Here is a 23,926-nt window from a genome sequence, read left to right as displayed (position 1 = left end):
GAAAGAGTAGAAATATTTATTACTAATTTATAACCTTGCACCGAAAATTTGAGATCAGTTGGTGGTCCAGATTTTGAGTTATGGTCGATATCGTAAAACTATATCTTTATGTTAAATAAACGGCGCATTTAGCGTATAACCTATTTAAGGCCATGTTTTGATATAAAACTTTTTAACCACTGATGTTATATAATATTTTGGGATTTTTGATGATTTTTATTTAATTTTTGGCTGATCGTACCATAGATCGCTAAGTTGATTCGGTTAATGCCGGTTTTGACCGTTTAAGCCATAAAATGAGTTTTATAAATCCTTTTGACCCCAAACCTTTTTCTACTGACCTTATTTGTTAAATAAATTATTTTGAGCATTCTGGAAATATAAAAATCTCAGCTTTCTTTTAAAAACCCGGAAACGGCTCTAAATCGCATTTTTAGCGTTTTTAGCGCATAGTAAGCGTTATACTCATATTAAACATATAAGACTCATACCTACTGATGTATTTAGCATATTTTCATATAATAACAGTAAGTATAAGTTTTTGAACTCAGATTTCCAGTTTTGACATTTTTAGCCCTTGCGAAATTACTAAAATACCCCTACGGTGCATAGTTTGATTTTAAATGATAAGTTTGGTATATGGTTCATACCCTACTGTTATAACATGTCAAATTTAGTATATTTACTGTATAAATCAGACCTGTAACTCAGATTTCCAATTTAACTCTTTTATAAACTCTTAAATGACCAAAATGCCCTTATAAGGCATAAATTGAGTTTAAATCTATCCGGGGCATAATAGAACAAAACTTGCTGATGTTATATCATATTTAAAGCATATTATCTCAGGGAACTTGCATATGACTTTTTTGGTTACCCGTAACGCTCTTTTAGCGTTCGGTTCGGTTTACGTAACTAGTTTGCGTAAATTGACCGAAACGGGTCAAACGTTATCATTTTTATCTCAAAATCCAGAATGTATTTAGTATACCCATATTATACAAGTATTCAAACTTGTCGGGTCTAAATCACATTCTATCCGGTCTTTCGCTTAATCGTGCGCTTGTACCGTATCGTCCTTAAAACTAACCGGTCTAAGCTTAGACTTAAATAAAGACCCGTTAGGAATCTAATAGGTTATTATAAACCTTTGTTCCAGAATAGGAGGCCCGGTAAAAGCTATCTACACTTACCAATTGTGATTCATACTTACTCAGGTAAATACATATTGACTTATTTTCCCTATACGGGCTTGGGGTACGGTATATAGAATACCGCTTGATCGAGCGCTCAAATCCAGCACCCTTGGGTGTTCAGTTGGAATAGTTTGTTCGGCTCGTTTAAACAGTCTTGTTTTACTTTAAGCCTTTGGGGGGTTATTGACCGTGTCCCGGATATCCTTGGCATTATCTTACGAGATGGCCACGGCCAGAGCACGGGGTGTAGGCGTACACCCGTCGTGTATAACTCTTTAATGTGGTGTGTCAATTAATCTTTAACCCGGACAAGATCCCGGGCTACCAAACGTACGAGTAGCATGTAATTCGTTCACAAGTTTATATTGCATAATTATCCCAAGTTATAAAAATATTTATGCCAAGTGCATTTAAATCAATTTTCAAACATTTTCAAAATGAGTCAGTTGATTTGTATTTACCAGTGTAAACTGACGTATTTTCCCAAAAGGTTAAGTGCAGGTACTATACGAACTAGACTGGCTGTCTCCTTGAGCGTCCACAATAGTCTCGCAAGCTCGGACGACAAATAAACTGTTGAACAATTATCTTATTTTATTTGATCCGCCTGTGGATCCGTTTCAACTACTTGTGATATTTATTATTACATTTTAATTAAAGTTGAAATGAATCTATTTCTGCTTCCGCTGTGCATTATTATATTGTGTTGTTTGTCTATGATGATGCCAACTACGTCACTGTACCCCACACCGGGCCCACCGGTGACACGTGGAGATTGGGGTGTGACAGTAAAAGTCACGAGGCCCTTATTCGTAATTAATTGAGGGCCAAATCGCAAAGTTACCCCTTCGAAACCGAAAGGACAGGTTAATGATTACAAAAGATATGAAAATCTTGATTTACAGGCCTCACGCGGGCAGCGTTAGAGGAACAAGCAAGCTAACGCGGGCCGCGAGCCACCTGTAGATTCGTTTACTGACTTAAGGATTCAGGCGGCCCGCGTGAGCCTAGCCTGATCCTTTACGCGGGCCGCGTGAGAGTGCCAGATGCAGAAACTTGGACAGATTCATTGTTTGAGCTTGTAAACGATCATTGATGCATTAATTGAAGCATGGGCGCCCTCTACATGTCCCCTAGCACTATAGGACACCTGCTGATCATCCATGAGCAATTGTAGGATGAGTTGTAATGATCTTGGGCACCATACTTCACTATAAAAGGCAATGCATTGCACCAATGTTCAACACACCTCAAACCTGCCTTCTAGTTCACTTCTGGAGCTCCAAAGCATTCCTCTAACATCTCTAGTCGTGCACCAAGCCTCTGTAAGTATGCCTACCCTTTGTGGCTTAGTTTTTGCATAGTTTAGCTTAAAAGTCAATCCGTCGTAATTAACGATTAACTTTGCGATAAATCACAAATGGTCCAGTGGTTTGTCGAATCAAAGGTAGTTATATGTTGGTAATCATGTGGGCTTTAAACCCCAAAAAGGGCACCCTCTGATTCCCGCTCTAACTAGTCCGAATGTCGAGTCAAACGTGCTTAGAAAAAGTCAACAGAAATGCTATTTTGCGATTTTATGCATAATCAGTAATGTAGATGGTATGTAACCTGTCTTAACACTCATAAAACATGATATTAAGTATATTAACTAGTCTAAGCTTGTTTGATCCGACCATTTACTATTTTGACCCGGTTCGGAGCCGAAAGTCGCAAAACTTTGACTTTTGCTTTGACTTCAGTTCTGACCCGTTAAAGTATGAATTAGATATGCCTTAGGACTCTCTTAGGACCAGGTTACATGATGGTATAACCCTTGGTTTGCTCGGCAGATACACAGAATGGTCAAGTTTAGCTGCTAGTGGTCAACCACGTCCTAACATGGTTACCATACAAGTCAGGTTTTTGGTTTCGAGTAGTGCACACAAGTACCACATAAGTTAACAGGTTATAACACATAGCGAGCATGCAACACATTGATCAAATAACAGTAGCATGAAGTTCATATAGGCATGACCCTATCTTGTGCGACTTTGGGTGATTGGGCTGTTATGGTTGTGCAAGCCCAATCCCCTTGTGCGATCCAAAAGACTAGCCCAAAAGATAGTCGGCCCAACATGTTGTGCGGTCGGCACAGCCTTGTGCGACCCACATCATGTTGTGCGATTCAAATAACCACCCGGCCCAAATAGTTAAGCAGTCCAACAGAACTATGAGCATGAACACGACCCAAATAACATGTCTTGTGCGATCCGGATAGCTTGTGCGATCCGGTGGACTTGTGCGATCCGTTTGCGTTGTGCGATCGGACTAGCCCAGCCCAACTTGTACACCCGGCCCAACAGTTAAGCAAACATAACCACTTGTGCGATCCAATAAGCCTTGTGCGATTGGACCACCTTGTGCGACCAGGTCTCCTTGTGCGTTCAGATCAGATCTTGCATGATCTGATCTTGTGTGATTGGTTTTAAATTCTAAAAATCATTCCAATAATCATGCTCACCAGTTACAATCTCAATCAATTCGTTTTACCAACTAATAAACTTCCGTATTTACAATCATCAATTAACAGATTTCCAACTATCCGATTAACATTCAATTGATTAAACTGAGCATATTCTAATCAATTCTCATGAACCCTAACATGATCGTAAATCATAAACAATAATCAAGACACTTAAACATATCCATCTACGGTTTAAATCATCATGTAACAGTTCATACTCGACCACAAAACAAATCCGATTTCACAAACATGTAGCCGATTAACAATCATTTGGTTCTAGTTCATCATGTAAACAATTCAAAAACAAACTATGATAGCCGATTATCATCATCACACACATCCGATTCATAAGAACATCATCATATAGTACATTATTGTTCATCATACATGCAACCCTAATCGTTTAATCAAAACATGGAATCATAACAACATTAACAAACATGTATCATGAAGCACTAACCGACTAAGAGAGTGAAAAAGGATTGATCCAAATCAGAAAAGATCTTCGATAGTGAAGGTGTTGTTGCCGTCGGCTATGAGAGGAGAGGGGAAGAGAATAGGGTTTGTGTGTAAAGTGTTTTTGGTAAAATGTGAGATGGTTACTAACACCCTAAGTGTTATGCGTATATGGTGAGTGGGCCGAACCCTCACTTGGGCTGCCCTTGATCCGTGTACAAAGAGTAAGGCCTGAATGGGCTTGTGCGATCGGGTTTATGTTGTGCGGTTGAGTTCGAATACATAAAAACACATATCATAACATACATTCATTCGATTAATAAAGTCCACGAAATCACATAACGTTACACAAAGATAGGTTCGAAATACGAGTTGTCACAGATAGATGTATAATTACTGATATACCCTTAGAGGCAAAAAGGTTAATTAGTTGACTATGGATACGTGGATAAATGTAGGCCACATGTTGAGTTTGCAAAGTTTTTTAAAAATCTAAGGTTTCATATGGAGCATTGCCCTATATATATATAGAGGAAGGTGAACGTACATTACGGCTTAACGTACATCACGTACGACAGATAATTACGCACGTTCATCTTAAAATCACGCACGTTATAACTCAAAAATCCAAAATCACGCATGTTGAAAACAATAATCACGCATATTGAAAACATTAATCACGCACGTTATAGAACATAATCACGCACGTGTCGTACGTGATGTACGTTAAGTCGTAATGTATTTTACACTTTTCATATATATATGTATAGGAACAGGATCAGGAGAGAACGCCTCAAAGTGTGAGAATGGTGAGAACGATTCTCAGCCACAAGATCTTAGTGGTTTGTGGCAGAGATTGATGCGGTGGCATTTTTGTAAATAATAGGGGCCTTGGAACTACCACGAGGGGTAAAATAAGAAGATCCAAACAAAGGGGCACATGCTAATCACATGCCATTTTCCCCCATCATATTTAAACGACAATAACTTTTTTATACGTGATTATTTTTCGAAAAAAATTACACCATAAAACTCAGCGTTTTTTATCTTTCCAACGAGTATACTATTGATATACTTTTCGAAAAAAAAAAATTAACTGGGTTTTATGGCGTTTTTCTGAACTGCGTGTTTTATGGCGTTTTAGACTAGGTATTTTCATGGCGTTTTTCGGAACTAGGTGTTTTTATGGCGTTTTAACTAGGTATTTTCATGGCGTTTTTCTGAACTGAGTGTTTTATGGCGTTTTCAACTGAGTTTTTTCATGGCTTTTTCCGAACTGGGTGTTTTATGGTGTTTTTACAGTACAATTTATGATTTTTCTGAGCTCAAAAAATATTAATTTAGGCGGTTAGACACATTTTTTAGCTATATGGCTCAAAAAATGGTTTTTTTGAGCTGTTGTAAATTATAGCTCAAAAAATAGCTTTTTTTATGTCGTTTTAACTACCGAAGCTCAAAAAAATGGTTTTTTTTAGCTGTTGTAAGTTATAGCTCAAAAAATAGCTTTTTTGTTATTTCTTTTTAAATGGGAGCTATATGGCTCAAAAAAATGGTTTTTTTTAACTGTTGTAAATTATAGCTCAAAAAATAGTTTTTTATTGTTATGGCGTTTTAACTGGGAGCTATATGGCTCAAAAAAATGTTTTTTTTAACTGTTGTAAATTATAGCTCAAAAATAGTTTTTTTTTTTGTTATGGCGTTTTAACTGGAAGCTATATGGCTAAAAAAAAAAGGTTTTTTGAGCTGTTGTAAATTATAGCTCAAAAAAATAGCTTATGGCGTTTTATTTGAACGCCCAGTTCATGTGAGTGAGTTTTTTGACAATATTACCCCTTAGTGTAATTTAACATCAATGCCACATGTCACCACCAAAATCGTTCTTACCGTTCTCACACTTTTCACCGTTCTCTCTAAATCCTGACCCTATATATATATATATATAGGGAGAAGATCATGCGAGAACCATCTCTTATTGCGAGAACCGCGAGAACCAATGTGAACACATGGCATTATTGTAAATATATTGAACTACAACACAACACGGTGGCATATATTGTAAATATATTGACGTCCCCTGTTTTAGGGTTTCTCCAATTCAATTCAGTCATTCCTAAACCACAATCTACATCATCAGCCATCATCAGCAGCGACACATTGAGGGATTACGGCTGTTCACGGCGGCGTACAGGCGGCGCACAAGAGTGTACGGTGGTTCTCACGACAGTAAACAACGGTCGATCCCACAAATTTCACGGGTTCGTTCGTATCTCATCGGTCGTTCACTGATTTCACGGTGGAGCGGCAGTCGGCGTTCACGGGTTCAACGGCGTGGCATAAGTCGGCGGTGGTGATGGTCTGGTGGTGGTGAGCATGACAACTGTGTGTCTAGGGTTCCGGCGAGGGTACCGGTGTCTCTCATCGATCGATTTAGAGACAGAATGGGACACTTGAATGTGATCTTGAACAGCCGCAACGTCATTGACTTGAATCGACCGATCTAGATACAGAATGGGACACTTTGAGGTGATATTGAAGTCAGAGACTCGAATCAGATACTTGAATCGGTGTTACAGCGAGAATTCAGGTAATCTCTTTTCGTCTGCATCTCTCCATTTTTATGTAGATCGGTTCATCGTGTAGTTAGTGGGCGAGCGTGAAGGAGATGGGCAGTGACTGTAGGTTCACTACCGTCAATCCAACATCGCGGTTACAACTACACCACCGGACCATCCCGGATGGGTCACTGCGGGTTGGACATTTGTAAGTGTTTATTATTGCGTAAATCGGTGTTAATTTTAAGTTTTTTTTATGTCCGTATGTTGCTTTTGAATTATTACATTTACTATATTTGAAGTGCTTATGTAAAAGTGAATAAAAATGACGTCAAGAGGAGATAAGATTGCTCTGATTGGCATAATTCAGTGTTTCTCATCTTTGTAAGTTTTTATGTGACTGATATGCACATGTGCATTGCAGTTTATACGGTTTGAGACTAAAATGTATTATACATCTATACTTGTGAATTATACTACTGCATTAAAATGACAAGCAATAAATTATACTGCATTGAATGGTATGTAAATGTGTATTATGTTGACAAATACATTATGTCGTTATATATTAAATGATAATGCACATGTGCATTATGTGACAATTACATTATGCACGTGTGCATTATGTAGACATTATTATGTTGTCAACTACATTGTGCACATTTGTGCACATGTGCATTATTTTGACAATTAAACTATATAGACATTTAACGACAATCCGTAACCATCACAAATTAATCATCACATATAAACTTTTAGCCAACCCAACGGTACATAACTATACATATGTTTAAACATCACTAATACCACCTATTTATCCTTAATAAACATCAAACAACTAACTTATTGTTTTCTTACGTATATTACTTATCATGCACATGTGCATCCCATTACCACACCCTGTAATAATTACAAAATTTTAAACAACTTTTATTTATTATTTATACAGGAACAGTACATGAACAGTACGCCTAATGAGTACGCCTAATGGCGCCTGATGGCACCCCATATTGGATACCCAATGTTGACGATGATCCCAAAGAATCTGCATACATACAAGAATCTGAGTAAACTCTTAGACGTTCAACCCGAGCGAACAAATGTTAGGCGTGAACCTGAACAGCCTTTTGAGCCTGATCAAAGCCTTAGGCGTTCAACTAGACGTCGCAAACCATCCAACATAGCTCGTGATTATTGATTGATGTATTATGTATTACAACTTATGATTACCGAACTTATCTAATTATGACTACCAATGTTTGTTTTGTTTATTTTTTATTAGTACCCATTTAACTTACAGTATTGACATTGATGATTAACTTGTCATATGCACATGTGCATATGTGTTTATAAGTTGTATTTTACGTTTTTTTAAAACCACCTACTTGTCATATGCACATGTGCATATGTGTTTATAAGTTGTATTTTACGTTTTTTAAACCACCTATTTATCAATATAATATTTTTTAACATTATACATGTTACTTTTATGATTATACATGTTACTAATATGAATTTAACACCATATGTTAACTATACCCAATTGTAATACATATACAAACTTAACCTTTAATCTGTGTGTTTTATCACTTCAAGCACATACTGTATGCACATGTGCATATGGGTCACTTAACTTACTAATCAAAGTAACATGCCATACTTTAACAAACATATAAATTTATAACTAATAACACTATATGCACGTATGCATACGGGTCATTTAACTTATTAATCAACTTAACATTCCATATTTAAACAAACATATACATTTATAACTAATAACACTGTATGCACTTGTGCATACGGATCACTTAACTTGCCATATTTTAACAAACATGTAAATTTATAACTAACAACGTGCATTTATATCACCATATGCACATGTGCATATGGTCATTTAACCATATTATTGCACATGTGCATATACAACAAACAATAGGAACTTGTTACTGTAACCATATTAATTCACCATATTAATTCACTTGTGCATAAACAAACTATATGAACCATAAATCCAAACATTGATCACCATATCACCCGTCCAACATAACAATTTGTACAATACACATTACCAATTTGCTAATATTCCAACTTCTCAATATATCAATCAACAAATATTAGTAACATGATTATCTAATTCCAACCACAACTAACCAAAACTGTAACTTGCATCATAACTGTACCAACTTGTTACCTTCCTAACACAACCATCTAACATGCCTAACCAAACAAAACAATCCAACATATCAGTTTAATGTTCAAATATCACTAATTAACTAGAAATACTACCTACGTGTCATGAACTTCTACCATCAAACTTTATCCCCATTCTTCCATTTGCTAAGATTGTTCCAGCATTTTTCTTGTTTTGCTCCCTCTTCTTCCAACAATTTCCTCATTCTTTCATCTCCCAAATTTTGTATTGCTTTTCTTGCGAGGTACATAACCGTTGCCTTGTACACGTTCGCCTCTGATAGTAACAGTTTTGTTGCAATATTCATCCTCAGGTTTTGCAATTGCATGTCTTGAATAACTTCAACCTTTGCGTTCTCTAAATCAAAGCATATTAAATATAAATGCTTTCTTTCGATCATTGGTATTATTATGATGTTAAATTCCTTTAACTCCAACATTTTATTATTACACTCAACAACCTCCTTCAAGTGTGAAGTTAATATTTTAAACGCCTGTTGTTCCGTCTGTTTCGTGTTCAACACATAATCCGGCTGCACATTACATAAATACATGTCACACACAAGTATAAATATCTTAAATATGATTGTTAAACATTAACTATAACACACTTACGATAGTTGTCGTATAACACCATAATCGCCTTTTCCCTGATGTATTGTATTTTTTCTCTTCGTAATTCAAAATAGCCGCCCAACAATCAATCACGTTTTGTGAGATCCATTGCCCATGCTCCAATGTGTTTAAAAAAAATGCGCGTGTTGTCATTCCATGTGAGGTTTCAAAAATAGTTGAGCTGTAATCGTCCCAATAAATTACATCAATTATGTTCTGTATGCACATGTGCATAAAATACATTACATATACTATACACCATATTTTTGTGCCAAAAATTCATCAGCCCATATCAGTTATGTTCTGTATGCACATGTGCATAAAATACATTACATATACTATACACCATATTTTTATGCCAAAATTCATCAGCCCATATACCTACACTAAATTTTTAACTACCCTTCAAATCACAACAGCCGCTAACCTAATCAATCGCAACCAACCAGACCCTTATAACATGCGAACATTATAAACAACCCACCTATTTATTCCGAATTTACTGATTAAATGCGCAATATACTCAAAAATCAACAATATAATCATCAATATGCAAACGAATCAACAATATGCAAACAAATCAACAATATGCAAACGAAATATGCAATATGCAAACGACGTGATATATATCTAGATTACAATGCATATTATGCACAAGTGCGTACGTATAAATGAATCAAAACTATATTATGCTACAAAAAATACAAACATATTTTATTACATTATTCACATGTGCATCAACGTATCTGTGCAAATATGCACGTGTGCATACATATAACTATTGCATAACATACACCAAATCAGATATGAATCCACCAAACAATGCCTTAATAACATAATCTGATAACTTAGTACGTCAACCTATGCATATGTGCATACCACTATAACACTCAATAAAACACGAATTCCTTCACGCTTTATTCATATCACACTATGCACTTTATTCATACCACACTATGCACAGGTGCATAAATATATCTATGCAATCATAAATATGCACATATGCACATGTGCATACAATCAATGCAATCATAACACTTTATTCATATCACATTATGCACATGTGCATAAATATATCTATGCAATCATAAATATGCACATGTGCATACAATCTATGCAATCATTATTATGCACATGTGCATACATATATATATATATATATATATATATATATATATATATATATATATATATATATTACATAACACATACCATAATTATGCACAACAGTCTACTACAGCAATATACATGAATCTACCAAAACTACAGTCTGCTGTATGAATCTACCAAAACTACAGTCTGCTGCAACAATCTACTTGAACGAACACATAACTAACACACTATCATATATTTATGAATCGACTATGATCATATACGGATTCAAAATTTTGTATGAACTTGCAAATCTCTTCGTGTAAAAATAAAATAAAAAACTCACTGATTTATCGATTTTCCTTGATTTCGATTCGAATGTGGCCGTTTTGCCCTAATTTCGAGTAGACGGTTGATGTGCCGGCCGACGATATCGACGATGATCGTATGTCGAATGATGATGTTGAATGGGACGAAGTTGTGATCGCCACTAAGAATCGGTAATTGCGAACGGATTATAAATCCACAGTGTATACAATCACGTTGCCCTAATTGCGAATGTAAGAAAACAAGTACGATATGTGATTATGTTCATAACAAAGTTTATACGACTAATTTTGTTCAAAATTTTGGGAACTAACCTCGATTGTATGACGAAATCTGAAATATATGCTTGTAAAATCTCAAATCTCCGATAAAATGTCAATCCAAATGCTTCGATATGGTGAATCGATTGTAATCGACGAACTGGTGATGGTGAAATGTTGAGAGATTCGTATGTAATCAGAATGAAATGCAGATAGATGGAGTGGAGAGAATGAAATGCAGATGGATGGAGTGGAGAGATGGAGAGAATGTGTAGAGCCTGTGGATAGTTCGGACGTGAAAGGCTATATTGATTATAATTGAATATATGATTGAAGTCCGACATCAGGTGCGTGTTTTAATAATTGTTTGGGTATTTACAAAATTGCCCCATGTTCACATTGGTTCTCGCGGTTCTCACAATAAGGGTGGTTCTCGCATGAACCCATCACTATATATATATATATATATATATATATATATTGAGTAGGAGTTGGGTAGAACATATTAATGTTATACAAAAAAGTCCCTAAATATATATTATCTATAAAATATCCCTACAGAGTGAAGTGACCTAATTTAACGTTAAAATTTAACTGTGTTAGTGCCAAAGGACATATTATTTATAAAACCATGCCCAGTAAAATCCCAAAAATAGTGAAACCATTGTTAGGGTCTGGGAATTGTGGGATGTAGGCACAACTTACCTCTACCCCTTGGATAGAGAGGTTACTTCTAGTGAGACTCTCGGCTCCCAAACATCCAACAAAAAAATAAATAGAACATGAGGTGTGTGTGTATGAAGCTACCAATATAACATGAGTGTTGAAAGAATACATGGTAAAGAAGACCAATAAAACATCACAAACAACAAACAACATATACATATAGATATAAGATGAGAAACGTATGTAAGTTCCACCTAACATGTAAACATATTTACGACCATACACCAAACCTAAAACACATTGTACCCTCTGCTAGAAATCCTTAACCATACTCCTTAACCTAAAACACAATAAGTACAAAATTCGTCAATTTTAAAACAAAGGACATTGCCTCAAAGGACAAAACTTGCAATTCACTCTAGTTTTTATTTGTTCAAAAGCATTAATCTAACAAGTATACCACCAGGGGTGTTCTTCGGGTTTTTAATTAGGTTTCGGGTTCTTCAGATATTTGAATATTTGAATGGTAAAACCTTATCTGTTAACTGAAGCATTTAAATCTCAAGTTGGTCTGATTCGGGTAATTCAGGTTAATTGGTAATCGGGTTGGTGATTCTCACACGACCTAATCTTTGTATCATAGTCGAATGGTGATTCCACTACACGAAAATCTCACACTCATCTTGATAATAATGACTTCATCACTCAAAATATGCTCCAAACTTTCTACGATGATGAAAAACGAAATATAACAATACAACTTAATTGGGTTAGCCCGATTATCCCTAAAACTACCCAATTAGCGATCCATAAACCCTATTTGGGTTCGGGTTATTCGGGTTCATTGTTATCAGGTTTCGGTTAAAAATTTTCACCCCTATCGTACACACTTAAGATCGTGTAACATGAGCATAACATATTTAACCCACTTATCCATAAATTTTATCGGTTGGTAGGTTGTAAACAATGGGTTATATGAGCCAAAAGCCCAAAAGTGGGATAGTGGAATCGAACACAAATCGTTTAATAAAACAACTCAATCCAAACACGACATTTTAATTATAAAGGTCAACCTGGATATGACCCGTTTATTAAAAGGGTTAGATATCTGATTATTCTCGTCTCGTGTTAAATATTCCGATTAAAGACAAACTCCGGTCGGTAATATTCAATTTTCGGCTTCAAGTATGTTATTCAGACCCCTTGATGGTTTGTTATAATTTATTTGATTAGGAACTAGACTAGGGTTTGCAATATTACAATCTCACAAGTTATGAATGCTTCTATTTTGAATTCTTCACCGGATGCAAGAATTTCGATTTTTGAATCATGAATTTTGAGTGCTTCATTGAATACTTGAATCATGTTATGCAGGGCCGTCTCCGAAAACGTTAAAAAAAATTTAGGCCCTGTGCGAGATTAGAAACTCGGGCCTACCCGTCCTATAGTATGAACTCATTAATTACATATATAAAAAATAAAAACCAATAATACAACGATAAATATTATAAAATAAAGAAAAACAAAAGTAGTGTAGCGAAATGATCGAAATTTGGCTTGGTTATTTGAAATTTGAGCCTTTTAAAACCGAGTGGGTCATTTTACCATTGGTTATTTAGTTCGGGTTTAAATTTTGGTCTTTTATAATAGTTGCAACTCCAAGTATTAAAATCAATTTTGAAGAAAAACTTATATTTAAATTATTGAAATTTTACTTGTTTGATTTCGAAGAAAAAACATTTATCAAAACCCGTTGAATTCTGATAAACTACGTGTTTAAATTTTTAACATATTATTAAAGTTAATCAAGTTGAATATAGTAGGACTTGATTCAGGTTTTGTTGATTAAAGAAAATTAAGTTGAATATAGTAGCACGGTTTTATTGAAATAAAAGTTCTATTTAATTAAGAAAGTTGAAAATGTAGAAAATAAAAATTAAAAATAAAAGTGGAAAAGTAGAAAACAAAAATTAAAAAAATAAGAAAGTGGAAAAAGTAGAAAACAAAAAACAAGAAATCTGCAAAAATGTTAAGATATTGGGCCCAACCCATAAAAACAAAGTTGACAAAAGAGTTAAAATCATAAATGAAAATGAATTGCTTGCAGAAGGGATCAAACCTGCGCAAGGATTGTGGAGCGCGTACCACCGAGCTAAATATAAACTACCGCAAAGCTTTTGTATAAGAGTATATATAAATGTATACACAAAAAAAGTTTTAAAAAATTACGGGCCCTTTTAAGTTTTTGGTTCTGAGTGGTCGCCCACCCGACAGTTGCTCATGGACGGCCCTGATGTTATGAATGCTAGAATTTTGTTTAGTTTATTTGATATTTGAATCATGAATTTTTGAATGCTTCATGGTAAATTGTAGGGGTTTGAATTTCTAGCATGACCCAAAAATACGACACTAACTTAACACAAAATTTACGGGTTTAGGTTTAGTTTAAACAGGTTCAAGTCAGTTTCATGTTGAACCCGTGAATCGGTTTAGCTAAACGGATCAAGTTTGTGTTGAACTCAACGGGCTGGCAGATTAACCAGTTTAGCAAATTTACATTCTATTTTAATTTTTTAGATGTGTTTTATATCATAAGTTAAATTGACTGGATATTTTATACATTAATAAAAGAAAAATGACATACAATTATATAATTAACATGTAATTATTTTATATACATTTGTATTTTTTTCTGTTGCAACAAATTACTTTGAAAATATTAACATGCAAAAAAAAAATTAACTTGTTTGGGTCGATCCGCAAATATTCGTGTCGCGTTAGGTTCATGAGGTTAACATGATTTTCGGGTTCGGTTCGTGTTCGGGTTCATGTGTTTGACACGATTTTCGAGTTCAGGCCGGGTTAAACTCGTCGACCTACGAACACGACTTATTTAGCACCCCTAGTAAATTAGTAATATTTAATATTTTGATTTGATTTAAAACAAGAAATATGAGTTACATAATGGAACGATTTTTAAAAGAAAAATTGTAAAAACCCCTAATATGTTGATGCGGATAGCCTTTTTTCGAAAACCAATTTTAGTAAACGAGATGAAATTAGAAAGGTATAGTTACTGAGACGGACATGTCAAACAAAGAGGTATAGTATTCCCACAAAGAAAGATTGGTAATGAGTTAAGACGCTTTGGTGAAAGTGGATATAAAGATTATCTGAGATAGGTAAAGTATAGTATAAAAATGACCTGACTTGATCCGACCTGAACCCCAGACCAAAAAAAAAATATTATATAGGGTATAAAAAACACACATTCATTAATTTTTTCACAAATTGTTTGGCTTTTAATTTGCATGGGAAAAAAGGTAACGAGAGAAAATAACGGTCCTTATATGAACCTCAAATACCTACTACTATTTATAAGATGAGAGAGAGTTTTAGAGAGAGAAAATAATATCCAAACAGAAACCAAAGTTGGTTGACATAATAAAAAAAAAACAAAGAGGAAGGAGGGTTTCTTTTAGGCTTCCGTCGGACACAGAAACCGCCGGCCGGCCATGGCAGATTCCGGTCATTCCATTTCCGTCACCTTCCCATCTTTCCATTCTGGCGGGAAGGTTTTTTTTTTTCTTTCTAATTACATTGAATACTTGTTTGTATTTTTCATACACAATTATATAAGTTATTGGATTTGTATGTGGAGATATATATATACATACACAGACTAGATTTTTTTTATTCACAAAAAACTGATAAATTTTTATTTATCTTTTAAACGAAAATTACATAAGAATGAATGACAGATAAACGGGGATGGAACCTCCCTAATTATCTTCCTTATATAATATGATATGGGTAGGGTTGTTCACGTGACAAGCCGAGACAACTAGGGTTTTAAACCAAGCCATCTCGTCTTTGTTCGAAATTTAAACCGCGTTGAAAACTTGAGCTTGAGATCAAATCCAAGTTAAAAAAGAAATTGACTCAGCTTGGTTTGGTTTGGCTTGGCTAGATTGTTAGAACGTAAAAGAAAGAAAATATGTTGATGTGAACTAGGCCGAAAAATGATGGAGAGTTTGGCTAAAAATTTTATGCTATAGATTGTTAAAAGTTGGCTCGAGTTAATTTGCAAATCAAGTCAATTTTAAGCGAGTTTTTTAAGGTGAGCTTTCGAGCCACGAACTATTTGGACAATCCTAATTATGGGCCTTAGGACACTTGGTATAATCTTTTTTACTAAAGTAAAAATAGGGTATATATTGGTTGTTTCCTTAGATCATGGAAAATGTCTTAAGAAACTATCAAAAAGATAATTAAGCACACAATTTTGCAGTTGATATATATCAATTGTTGCATGATAAACACAATCTTGAATCTAGCGTCTAGACCATCGAACCTCTTCGTTTCTTGACCATTAATCTGGTACTTTAATGGGAAAATTACGAAAATGGCCATTGACCAAAACCACTTTCGAATTTGGCCACCTCACGCGTCCTTGGAGCGGCGCATCATGCGCGGGATGCGTCTGGAAGTCCACGGGTTGCCCAAACTTCGAAAGTGGTTTTGATCAATGGCCGTTTTGGCTGATATTTTTCTCGTCGGTTACCGTCCCATCCTTTTGGAACACTTGTGATTCTTCTAGCAGATCAGGACATATAGCATATAAAACCTTGCATTCGTGGACTCGTGCCCCGTAACCTACATTTCATTGCAATAAAAACATTAGTGTTTTGTGTTTTAGGAAATATTTTAGGAGCGGTTTGATTTAAAATCGAACAAATGTTACATAAATTTCATTTTATTTGAACACAAACTCACTGTCCCCATCTAACCCATTGTGTTTTTGAAACATTCTAATTTGAAATTTGTTTTTTATGTTAAAATCCCATGTATTTGAATCTTATTTTCACCCTTTTCTTTGCTTTAAATCTTTTGAGTATCTGGGATATTTAAGCATGTAAGATTTATATTAATCTTCAAGTTATGTGTACTGCTATGGAGTTTATGTGTTGCGGAATCTTTAATCCAGGAACATACCATTCGGACTGGCTGCGGTTCTGTGTCTGTTACTGTGTGTGGAGATCAAGAAAAGCCACCATTGATCACTTACCCCGATTTAGCTTTAAACCGTAAGCAACTCAACATCGTATCTTTTAACATATTGTTTTGTTTTTTAATATTTGTGCAAATGATTTGGCAGACATGTCGTGTTTCCAAGGACTCTTTGTTTCTCCTGAATCAGCTTCCTTGTTACTCCACAACTTCTGCATTTATCACATTAATCCACCTGGTCATGAGGTCGGTTTTCTCAACTTTTCGATGAAAACTATCAAGCGCCAATACGTTTGGATGTGCGCTTAGAAAATGAATATGTGATATTAAAATATTAAAATTTAATATGCAAATCCAAACACTCTGTTAGACCATGTGTAGTGGTGGAACAAAATAATGCCCCCATCATGGGGCATTATTCGGCACGTGTCATCCTAGTCAGCATGGGGCATTATTGCAAAAATGGTGTAGTGGGCATAATGCCTTATAATGCCCCCTTCCAATTATTAAAAAAAAAAAAAAAAGGAAAGTAGTTGCTGCAGGTCAAAGTCCTCCTCATTGGCTAGTCAAAGTCCTCCTCACACTCCATTGGCCACATCCATTTTCCTTCCAACCCATTTAGCGTTATAATTAAAACGTTGGCTTGCAAATTTTCAAAAAAAAACGCCTCATAACGCCTAGTGTAGTGGGGGGGGGGGGGGGCGTTTTGGGGCGTTTTTTTTCAATTTTTTTTAAAAATCACGCCCCACTACGGGTGGTCTTAGAGTGTCATGCTCACATAAGTTTTAGATTATGCTTATTTACATTTTAACATTATTATTCTGTTCTTGGACTTGCACACGAGTTGTTGCAGTTAGGAGCTGCATCGATTGGTATAGATGATCCCGTGCCTTCTATTGAGGATCTTTGTGATCAAATTCTTGTGGTCCTTAATTATTTTAGGTAATTACAAACTTTAAATCGATTCGTTTTGGCTTGAACCACAAACTTAAAGCTTTGCTAGCAAAATGCGTATCGTTATAAGAAAATATTGTTTTGACAGTTATAGTATTAAAAACAAGCTTTGGATTATTTTTCATTAATGTGACTAAAAATTTGATATTTAATGTAAATAATTGACTTGGTAAAAGACGATTTAATTTAAAATCAAGTTAATTTGTGATGGTGTGTATTTTGAGTTTTGCAGGCTCGGTTCAGTGATGTGTATGGGAGCAATGGCGGGTGCATATATCCTTACACTATTTTCGGTATCTTTTTTCATTAAGTTTCGCTATTAAAGGTGGCAATTTTGACATGTTACGCATGAATTTCTGAGTGTGTCGTTTCGGGTTATGTTTTCTGTGTATTTGACGAACAAATATAATAAGAAAATTCGTCTCAAAGGAAACTTTTCAAACGGGTCGAAAGTCGCCCAAAATGTATAATTATATTTAAAGATTTGATTTATTAGTGAAATGATATAGTTTTTCTAGTCATATTTGGCACACGAATTCTCTATAGTGAAACTAACAATTTTGGACAAAAGATGAGCTGGTCAACGCATCCAGCCCGATCCAAATAAAAATGACCCGTTTTGAGACAAGGTTTAAAAGAACGGAAACGAGTTTCGAGGCGTTTTCCCTTCGCCTCACGAGGCGTAAGCCTTGAGGCGAAACGAAGCGTAAGGCCGAGGTGGTATTAATAAATAAATATAAAAGTTATATATATTATAAAAATAATAATACTAACTAATTTCATCATCAGATTCATCAAAATCATCAAAAACACACTTAAAAAAGACATGAAATGCTTGAAATTGACACAAAAAGTCAAAAACATCAAAAACAACTATCAAAATCCCTTGAGGCGCACCTGAGGCGCAGCTTTCTTAGCGCCTCAGCCCCTCTGAGGCGCATATACATTAAAAACACCATGAGGCGCGCCTCAGACTCGTTTTTTGGCCGTTTCGCCTGGAGGCGCACGCCTCAAACGTTTTTTAAAACCATGTTTTGAGACGTTACACTAGCCCATTTTGGGACCTCTAGTCAAATATGTAGCACACTTAAGTAATAAAACCGATTTTCTTCATAATGTTTGTCCATTAACATTTTCCTTTTTCCAGATAAAGTATGGTGAAAGAGTTACCGGTTTGATACTTATCTCCCCTATATGCAAAGCACCTTCTTGGACTGAGCGGTTTTACAATAAGGTTAGTTATTTCTGTTTTTGTTTCGATGTGCATAGAAGTGTCTTTCGTCCCATTAACTTATGAATAGGTCAATAGTATAAAATCACCATAAGTGTATTTCAATGTATTAATATATTTGTTGTAATCACATATAATGTATTAATAAAAAATGCTCACTGTCACACGGATTCATTTTTATTTGTAGTTAACATCGAAAACGCTCTATTACTATGGTATATGCGACTTAGTGAAGGAGTTATTGATTCACAGATACTTCAGTAAGGTATATCTTGAATTTTCACCAGTAATAAATTGTTATCTATATAACTTTGACCATAAAATCTCTATGGATTATTAAACCAGGAAGTTTGTGGTAATCCAGAAGTCCCAGAATCCGATATGGTTGTAGCATGCAGGAAGGTTAGTTGTAAAATCCTTTAATCACCCTTCAAAATCTAGCATTTTTTTTTTTTGAAATTTTTTAAATTTTTAAGGGATGAAGTGATTTAATTTTTTTTTTTTTTTTTTGAAAATATGGGTCATTTTTTGTTTTACAGTTATTGGACAAGAGAGATAGCATCAACGTGTGGCGGTATCTTCAAGCTATCGATAGGTATACATAGGTTATGGTTGACAGATATTTGTAACCAGGGTGGCAGTTTTGACTTATTTACTTATGTATGGGTCAATCTAACTTTTGTTTGATCTCAAACGGGTCAATAATAAGTTAAAAAGTTGTAAAGTAACATGTTTTGGTGCATACAATCTTCTAAATCAGTTTTTTAAACATTTAGATTATTATCGTAATAATAATATTTTTGTGATCATAACTTAACAAATTAATTATTTTTCTAAATGGACTGACGCAGTCCAGCCCATTTTGACTTGTCCAAAAAACTAACAGCTAGTTTCAACCCGAACCCATTTCCCATGCTAGAGGTGACAATTTTGACCCATTTACTTGTAAATGGATTAATAAAAAAAATGGATTAATAAGCAATCTCAAACACTCGTTATATGTAAAGAAAACAAGATTATGGACAAATAGTGTCTCGGGTCAACACGAACCAACCTGTTTACAAGCTTGCCACCTCTATTTGTAACTCCTTACAAGAGTCTTTGTTGTTAAATGGCTAAGATTCTAAATTTTTTTATATATATTTCTTAATGAGTAGTAGACGCGACATTACCGAAGAATTAAAGAGTTTAGAATGCAAAACGATTATATTCGTTGGCGACAGTTCTCCCTTTCATGATGAAGCCCTACAGATAGCTGAAAAATTGGGTACAAATTGTTCTGCTTTAGTTGAGGTATGTTTGTTTATTCATCACTATTCTTTTAACTTTCTATATTTTCCTAATCATTATATATAATGGCAAAAGATCAAATACAAATAATCTTAACATACTAAACATACAAATTGAAGGAAAACCCAAAAAGACAAGGTAGCATTTTTGTAATTACCACCAACTATCAAAGTTACAACCAAAAATACCTAAAAAAACACAAATTTTTTTTTTTTAACATTTTTTATTAAAAAATCGCTACATTTCGTTAGCAAAAAAAAAAATATTTTTTTTTGTGGCTGCTACTAAAAGTAGCGATTTTTTAATAAAAAAATGTTAAAAAAATAAAATAAAATAATTTGTGTGTTTTTTTTTTATTTTTTTAGATTTTTTTAGGTTTTTTGGGGGGTTTAGTTTTTAGCATTTTAGCTTGGGTGGGGGGGGGGGGGAGGGGTTAGGTTTTTTTTAGGTTTTTGGGGGTGGGGGGTTAGGTTTTTTTAGGTTTTTGGGGGTGGGGGGGGGGGTTAGTTTTTTTTTTAGGTTTTTGGGGGGTGGGGGGGGGGGGTTAGGTTTTTTTAGGTTTTTGGGGAGAGGGGGTAGGTTTTTTTAGGTTTTTGGGGGGTGGGGGGAGGGGTGGGGGTTTAGGTTTTTTTTTTGGGTGGGGGGAGTGGTTAGGTTTTTTTAGGTATATTTGTAGAGTAACTTTGATAATTATTGATAATTACAAAAATGTCACCTTGTCTTTTTTAATTTTCCTTCAATTTGTATGTTTAGTATATTAAGATTATTTGTACAAGAACTTTACCCTATATATAATACACCCATAACCACATATATATTTGTTTACTAACTATATAAATGGGACCCACAAAATGAAAATGTCAGTATAAATTTTTATCTAAATTTAACAATATCATATTTACCCTTTCAAAACATTAAAAACGTCATATTTTCCGATTTAATTTAATAGTAAAAAAACCAAAGGCGATTCTAACAGCGTCTTTCACTGAATAAATAAAGTAAACATTACACATCTCCAACTTCTTATGTGCGATGATTTCTGTTAAAAACGTTTTTCTGTGTTTATTCAGTAACACATGAACGTGGTAATTAATTGATATTATTATTATTGTTATTGTTATTATTATTATAGCTAAATGCCATTGGACCTATGCTTTGGGCCATTTTGTCAGTTTAGTCAAAAAGTTTCATTTTTCGCATGTAAGTCCAAAAAGGTTTCATCATTGCCATTTTAGTCCACTAGGTTAACTTTATCCATTATTTTTGTTAACGAGAAGGGCAATTCGGTCATATAATCAGTGGCGGACCCAGGATTTTATTTCAATGGGGTCCATTTTCGGGTCGGTCCTCGTTCGGTTGAGTTAAAGTGAGGTTTGAACTAGATTAAAAAAAAAAATAATAAGAAAAATGGGCTTATTAAGGATTGAACCCATGACCTTTTGGTGGAAAAGAGGGAGATTTACCACTACACCAGCTTTCTTTTTATTTCTATGTTGTCCACCTAATTGTATTTATGGGGTCCATATACAATTTAATATACCGAATATACTATTTTTTTTTTAAAAGATTGGGGTCCGGGGACCCCGGTGGCACCAATGTGGGTCCGCCCCTGCATATAATTGCCCTTCTAGTTAACAGATTTACATATAAAATGACCGAATTGCCCTTCCCATTAACAGAAAAAATGGATGAAGTTAACCCAGTGGACTAAAATGGCAACGGTGGAATCTTTTTGGACCCACAGACAAAAAATGAAACCTTTGACTAAACTGGCAAAATGACCCAAACCACAGGAAGTAAAGTGGCATTTAACTCTTATTATTATCTTTGATGGTATGGTGATGTAGGTACATGCATGTGGATCAATGGTGACACAAGAACAACCTCATGCAATGTTGATCCCCCTTGAAAATTTTCTAAAGGGATTTGGATTGTATAGACCATGCCGGTATAGTAATAGCCCGAGGAGCCCACTTGGCCCGTCTTCCATCGATCCTGAGCTTCTTTACCCTGAAAAAATGGGCTTGAAACTTAGACCGATAAAACTACGGGTATCCCCTCAACCTCGTGCCCACAAGAACTAACAACTTCTTTCGTTATGTCATCCAACATAAATAAACGAACAATGAAAAAAAATACCCAATCGTAGACACATGTATAGATACGGGGAACAGGAACAAACTCCTTACATGATTAGCATTCATTCATTTGTAGAATTATGAATCTTAAACTCTGTATTTTGTAAAAGTGAAAATGAAATCATGCATTCCAAATGCAATTGTTAGCTCACAAGAATTAAAAAAAAAAAAAAAAAAGGGTATTTTAGCCATTTTATTATATTTGAATATTTCCTTTTGGTTCATTACAAGGGTCTGTCCAATAAGCTTCGAGGTCTTGTATTTAATTAGGACTCCTAGAGAATTCGGGGGCCTTGTGCAACTAGACCAATGATCCCTTAGAATGGGCATTCGAAAATGAAATAGCCTACCGGTCTAGATCTTTAGCTTTTCACTTTTCCCGCCACTACCATAAAATTATTTTGTTATTTAGTTAGGTTTAAAATTTGAAGTTTTCGATTGCGTTACATAGGGTTAGTTGGGTTAAGTTAAGTATGAGTTTAAATGGACCAAAACTAAGTAGATTAATGATTTTAAGAACCACGTTTGGGTTGTAAATATTATTAGGTTATATAATGATGGGCGAGGTTATTGTAAAAAAGAGGTTTTTTGTGAGAAGTGTTTTAAACCCTTAGATCTTGTAGTTAATGGTTGTGATTAAAATGGCTTAAATGTAAATTATTTAATTTTTTTTTTTTTGACTAATTTGACTATATTAGGGGTAATAGTGTTTTTTTATTAAATAAAGAAAATGTCATCACCTTCAATGCTCATGTAAGTTCCCCGGTCTTTTTTAAACTTCAATAACTTTTTATACGTAACTTAAAAAAAACTACACCATAATAATGAGCGTTTTTTTATCTTTAATTGGAGTACTATATTGTTATACTTATATAGAGAAAAAAATTACGTTTCAATCGGATGTTTTAGTCTATGGTGTTTTGTATATGTTCATACAATTGTGTTTTAATTGTATTGTGATTCAAGGCGTAATGTTTTAAACATCTAGAAACATTGTATTGTGATTCAAGTTAGAGTGTTGAAGAAACACTGGATAAATGACCGGAATCAGATAATCCAGGGGGTTAGGTTCTGCATAAAATTCTCTCTCGTTCGGTTCAAAGGGACAGATCTTCTCTCCTTCTTGATAGCTGCAAAACAGACACCGTCAGACTCGCCACGGGGAGAATGGGGGTTCTCTCCGTAACCACCCTCCGGCGTGAGAATAAGTATCGGTATATGAAGAAGAAGAAGTATATATGAAGTTAATGTAACTTGAAGTTTGTACCTGAATTACTCTTCTATTTATAGCCGGGAGTTTGGGCGGGAAGACCTGTTATTGAAATGTTGACGGAAGATGCTAACTCCGTAAGCGGTTATTTCCTCCTCCGTTAATCCTCTTTATCGGACGTGAGAGCACACGGATCGCGACCTAGATTAATGGCTGGGGTATTGCCACGT

The 23,926-nt window shown here is 34.8% G+C and overlaps 1 protein-coding gene across 1 annotated transcript; it reads left to right on the top strand.

The window, feature by feature from the left end:
- Positions 1–15,300: 15,300 nt before the first annotated feature.
- Positions 15,301–22,602, top strand: LOC118481915 (pollen-specific protein SF21). Its single transcript, XM_035977246.1, has 11 exons — positions 15,301–15,438; positions 16,851–16,950; positions 17,022–17,119; positions 17,727–17,815; positions 18,060–18,120; positions 18,975–19,061; positions 19,246–19,323; positions 19,404–19,460; positions 19,598–19,653; positions 20,216–20,351; positions 22,196–22,602. The coding sequence occupies exons 1-11, from the start codon at positions 15,379–15,381 to the stop codon at positions 22,430–22,432; spliced, it is 1,059 nt and encodes a 352-aa protein (XP_035833139.1). The 5' UTR covers positions 15,301–15,378; the 3' UTR covers positions 22,433–22,602.
- Positions 22,603–23,926: the final 1,324 nt, after the last annotated feature.

Source organism: Helianthus annuus, chromosome 9, assembly GCF_002127325.2.
Source record: "Helianthus annuus cultivar XRQ/B chromosome 9, HanXRQr2.0-SUNRISE, whole genome shotgun sequence".
Classification (NCBI taxonomy): Eukaryota; Viridiplantae; Streptophyta; class Magnoliopsida; order Asterales; family Asteraceae; genus Helianthus; species Helianthus annuus.
Note: the sequence above shows the minus strand (reverse complement) of the source record. Positions and strands in the feature narration are given on the sequence as shown.

What these genes read in the sequence shown, in the direction of transcription:
- LOC118481915 (XM_035977246.1), top strand. Translation starts at nt 15,379, where the DNA reads ATGGCAGATTCCGGTCATTCCATTTCCGTCACCTTCCCATCTTTCCAT. An exon ending in TTAATCCACCTGGTCATGAG is followed by an intron (nt 17,120 to 17,726) that starts GTCGGTTTTCTC and finishes GAGTTGTTGCAG; the next exon opens with TTAGGAGCTGCATCGATTGG. An exon ending in ATTGTTCTGCTTTAGTTGAG is followed by an intron (nt 20,352 to 22,195) that starts GTATGTTTGTTT and finishes ATGGTGATGTAG; the next exon opens with GTACATGCATGTGGATCAAT.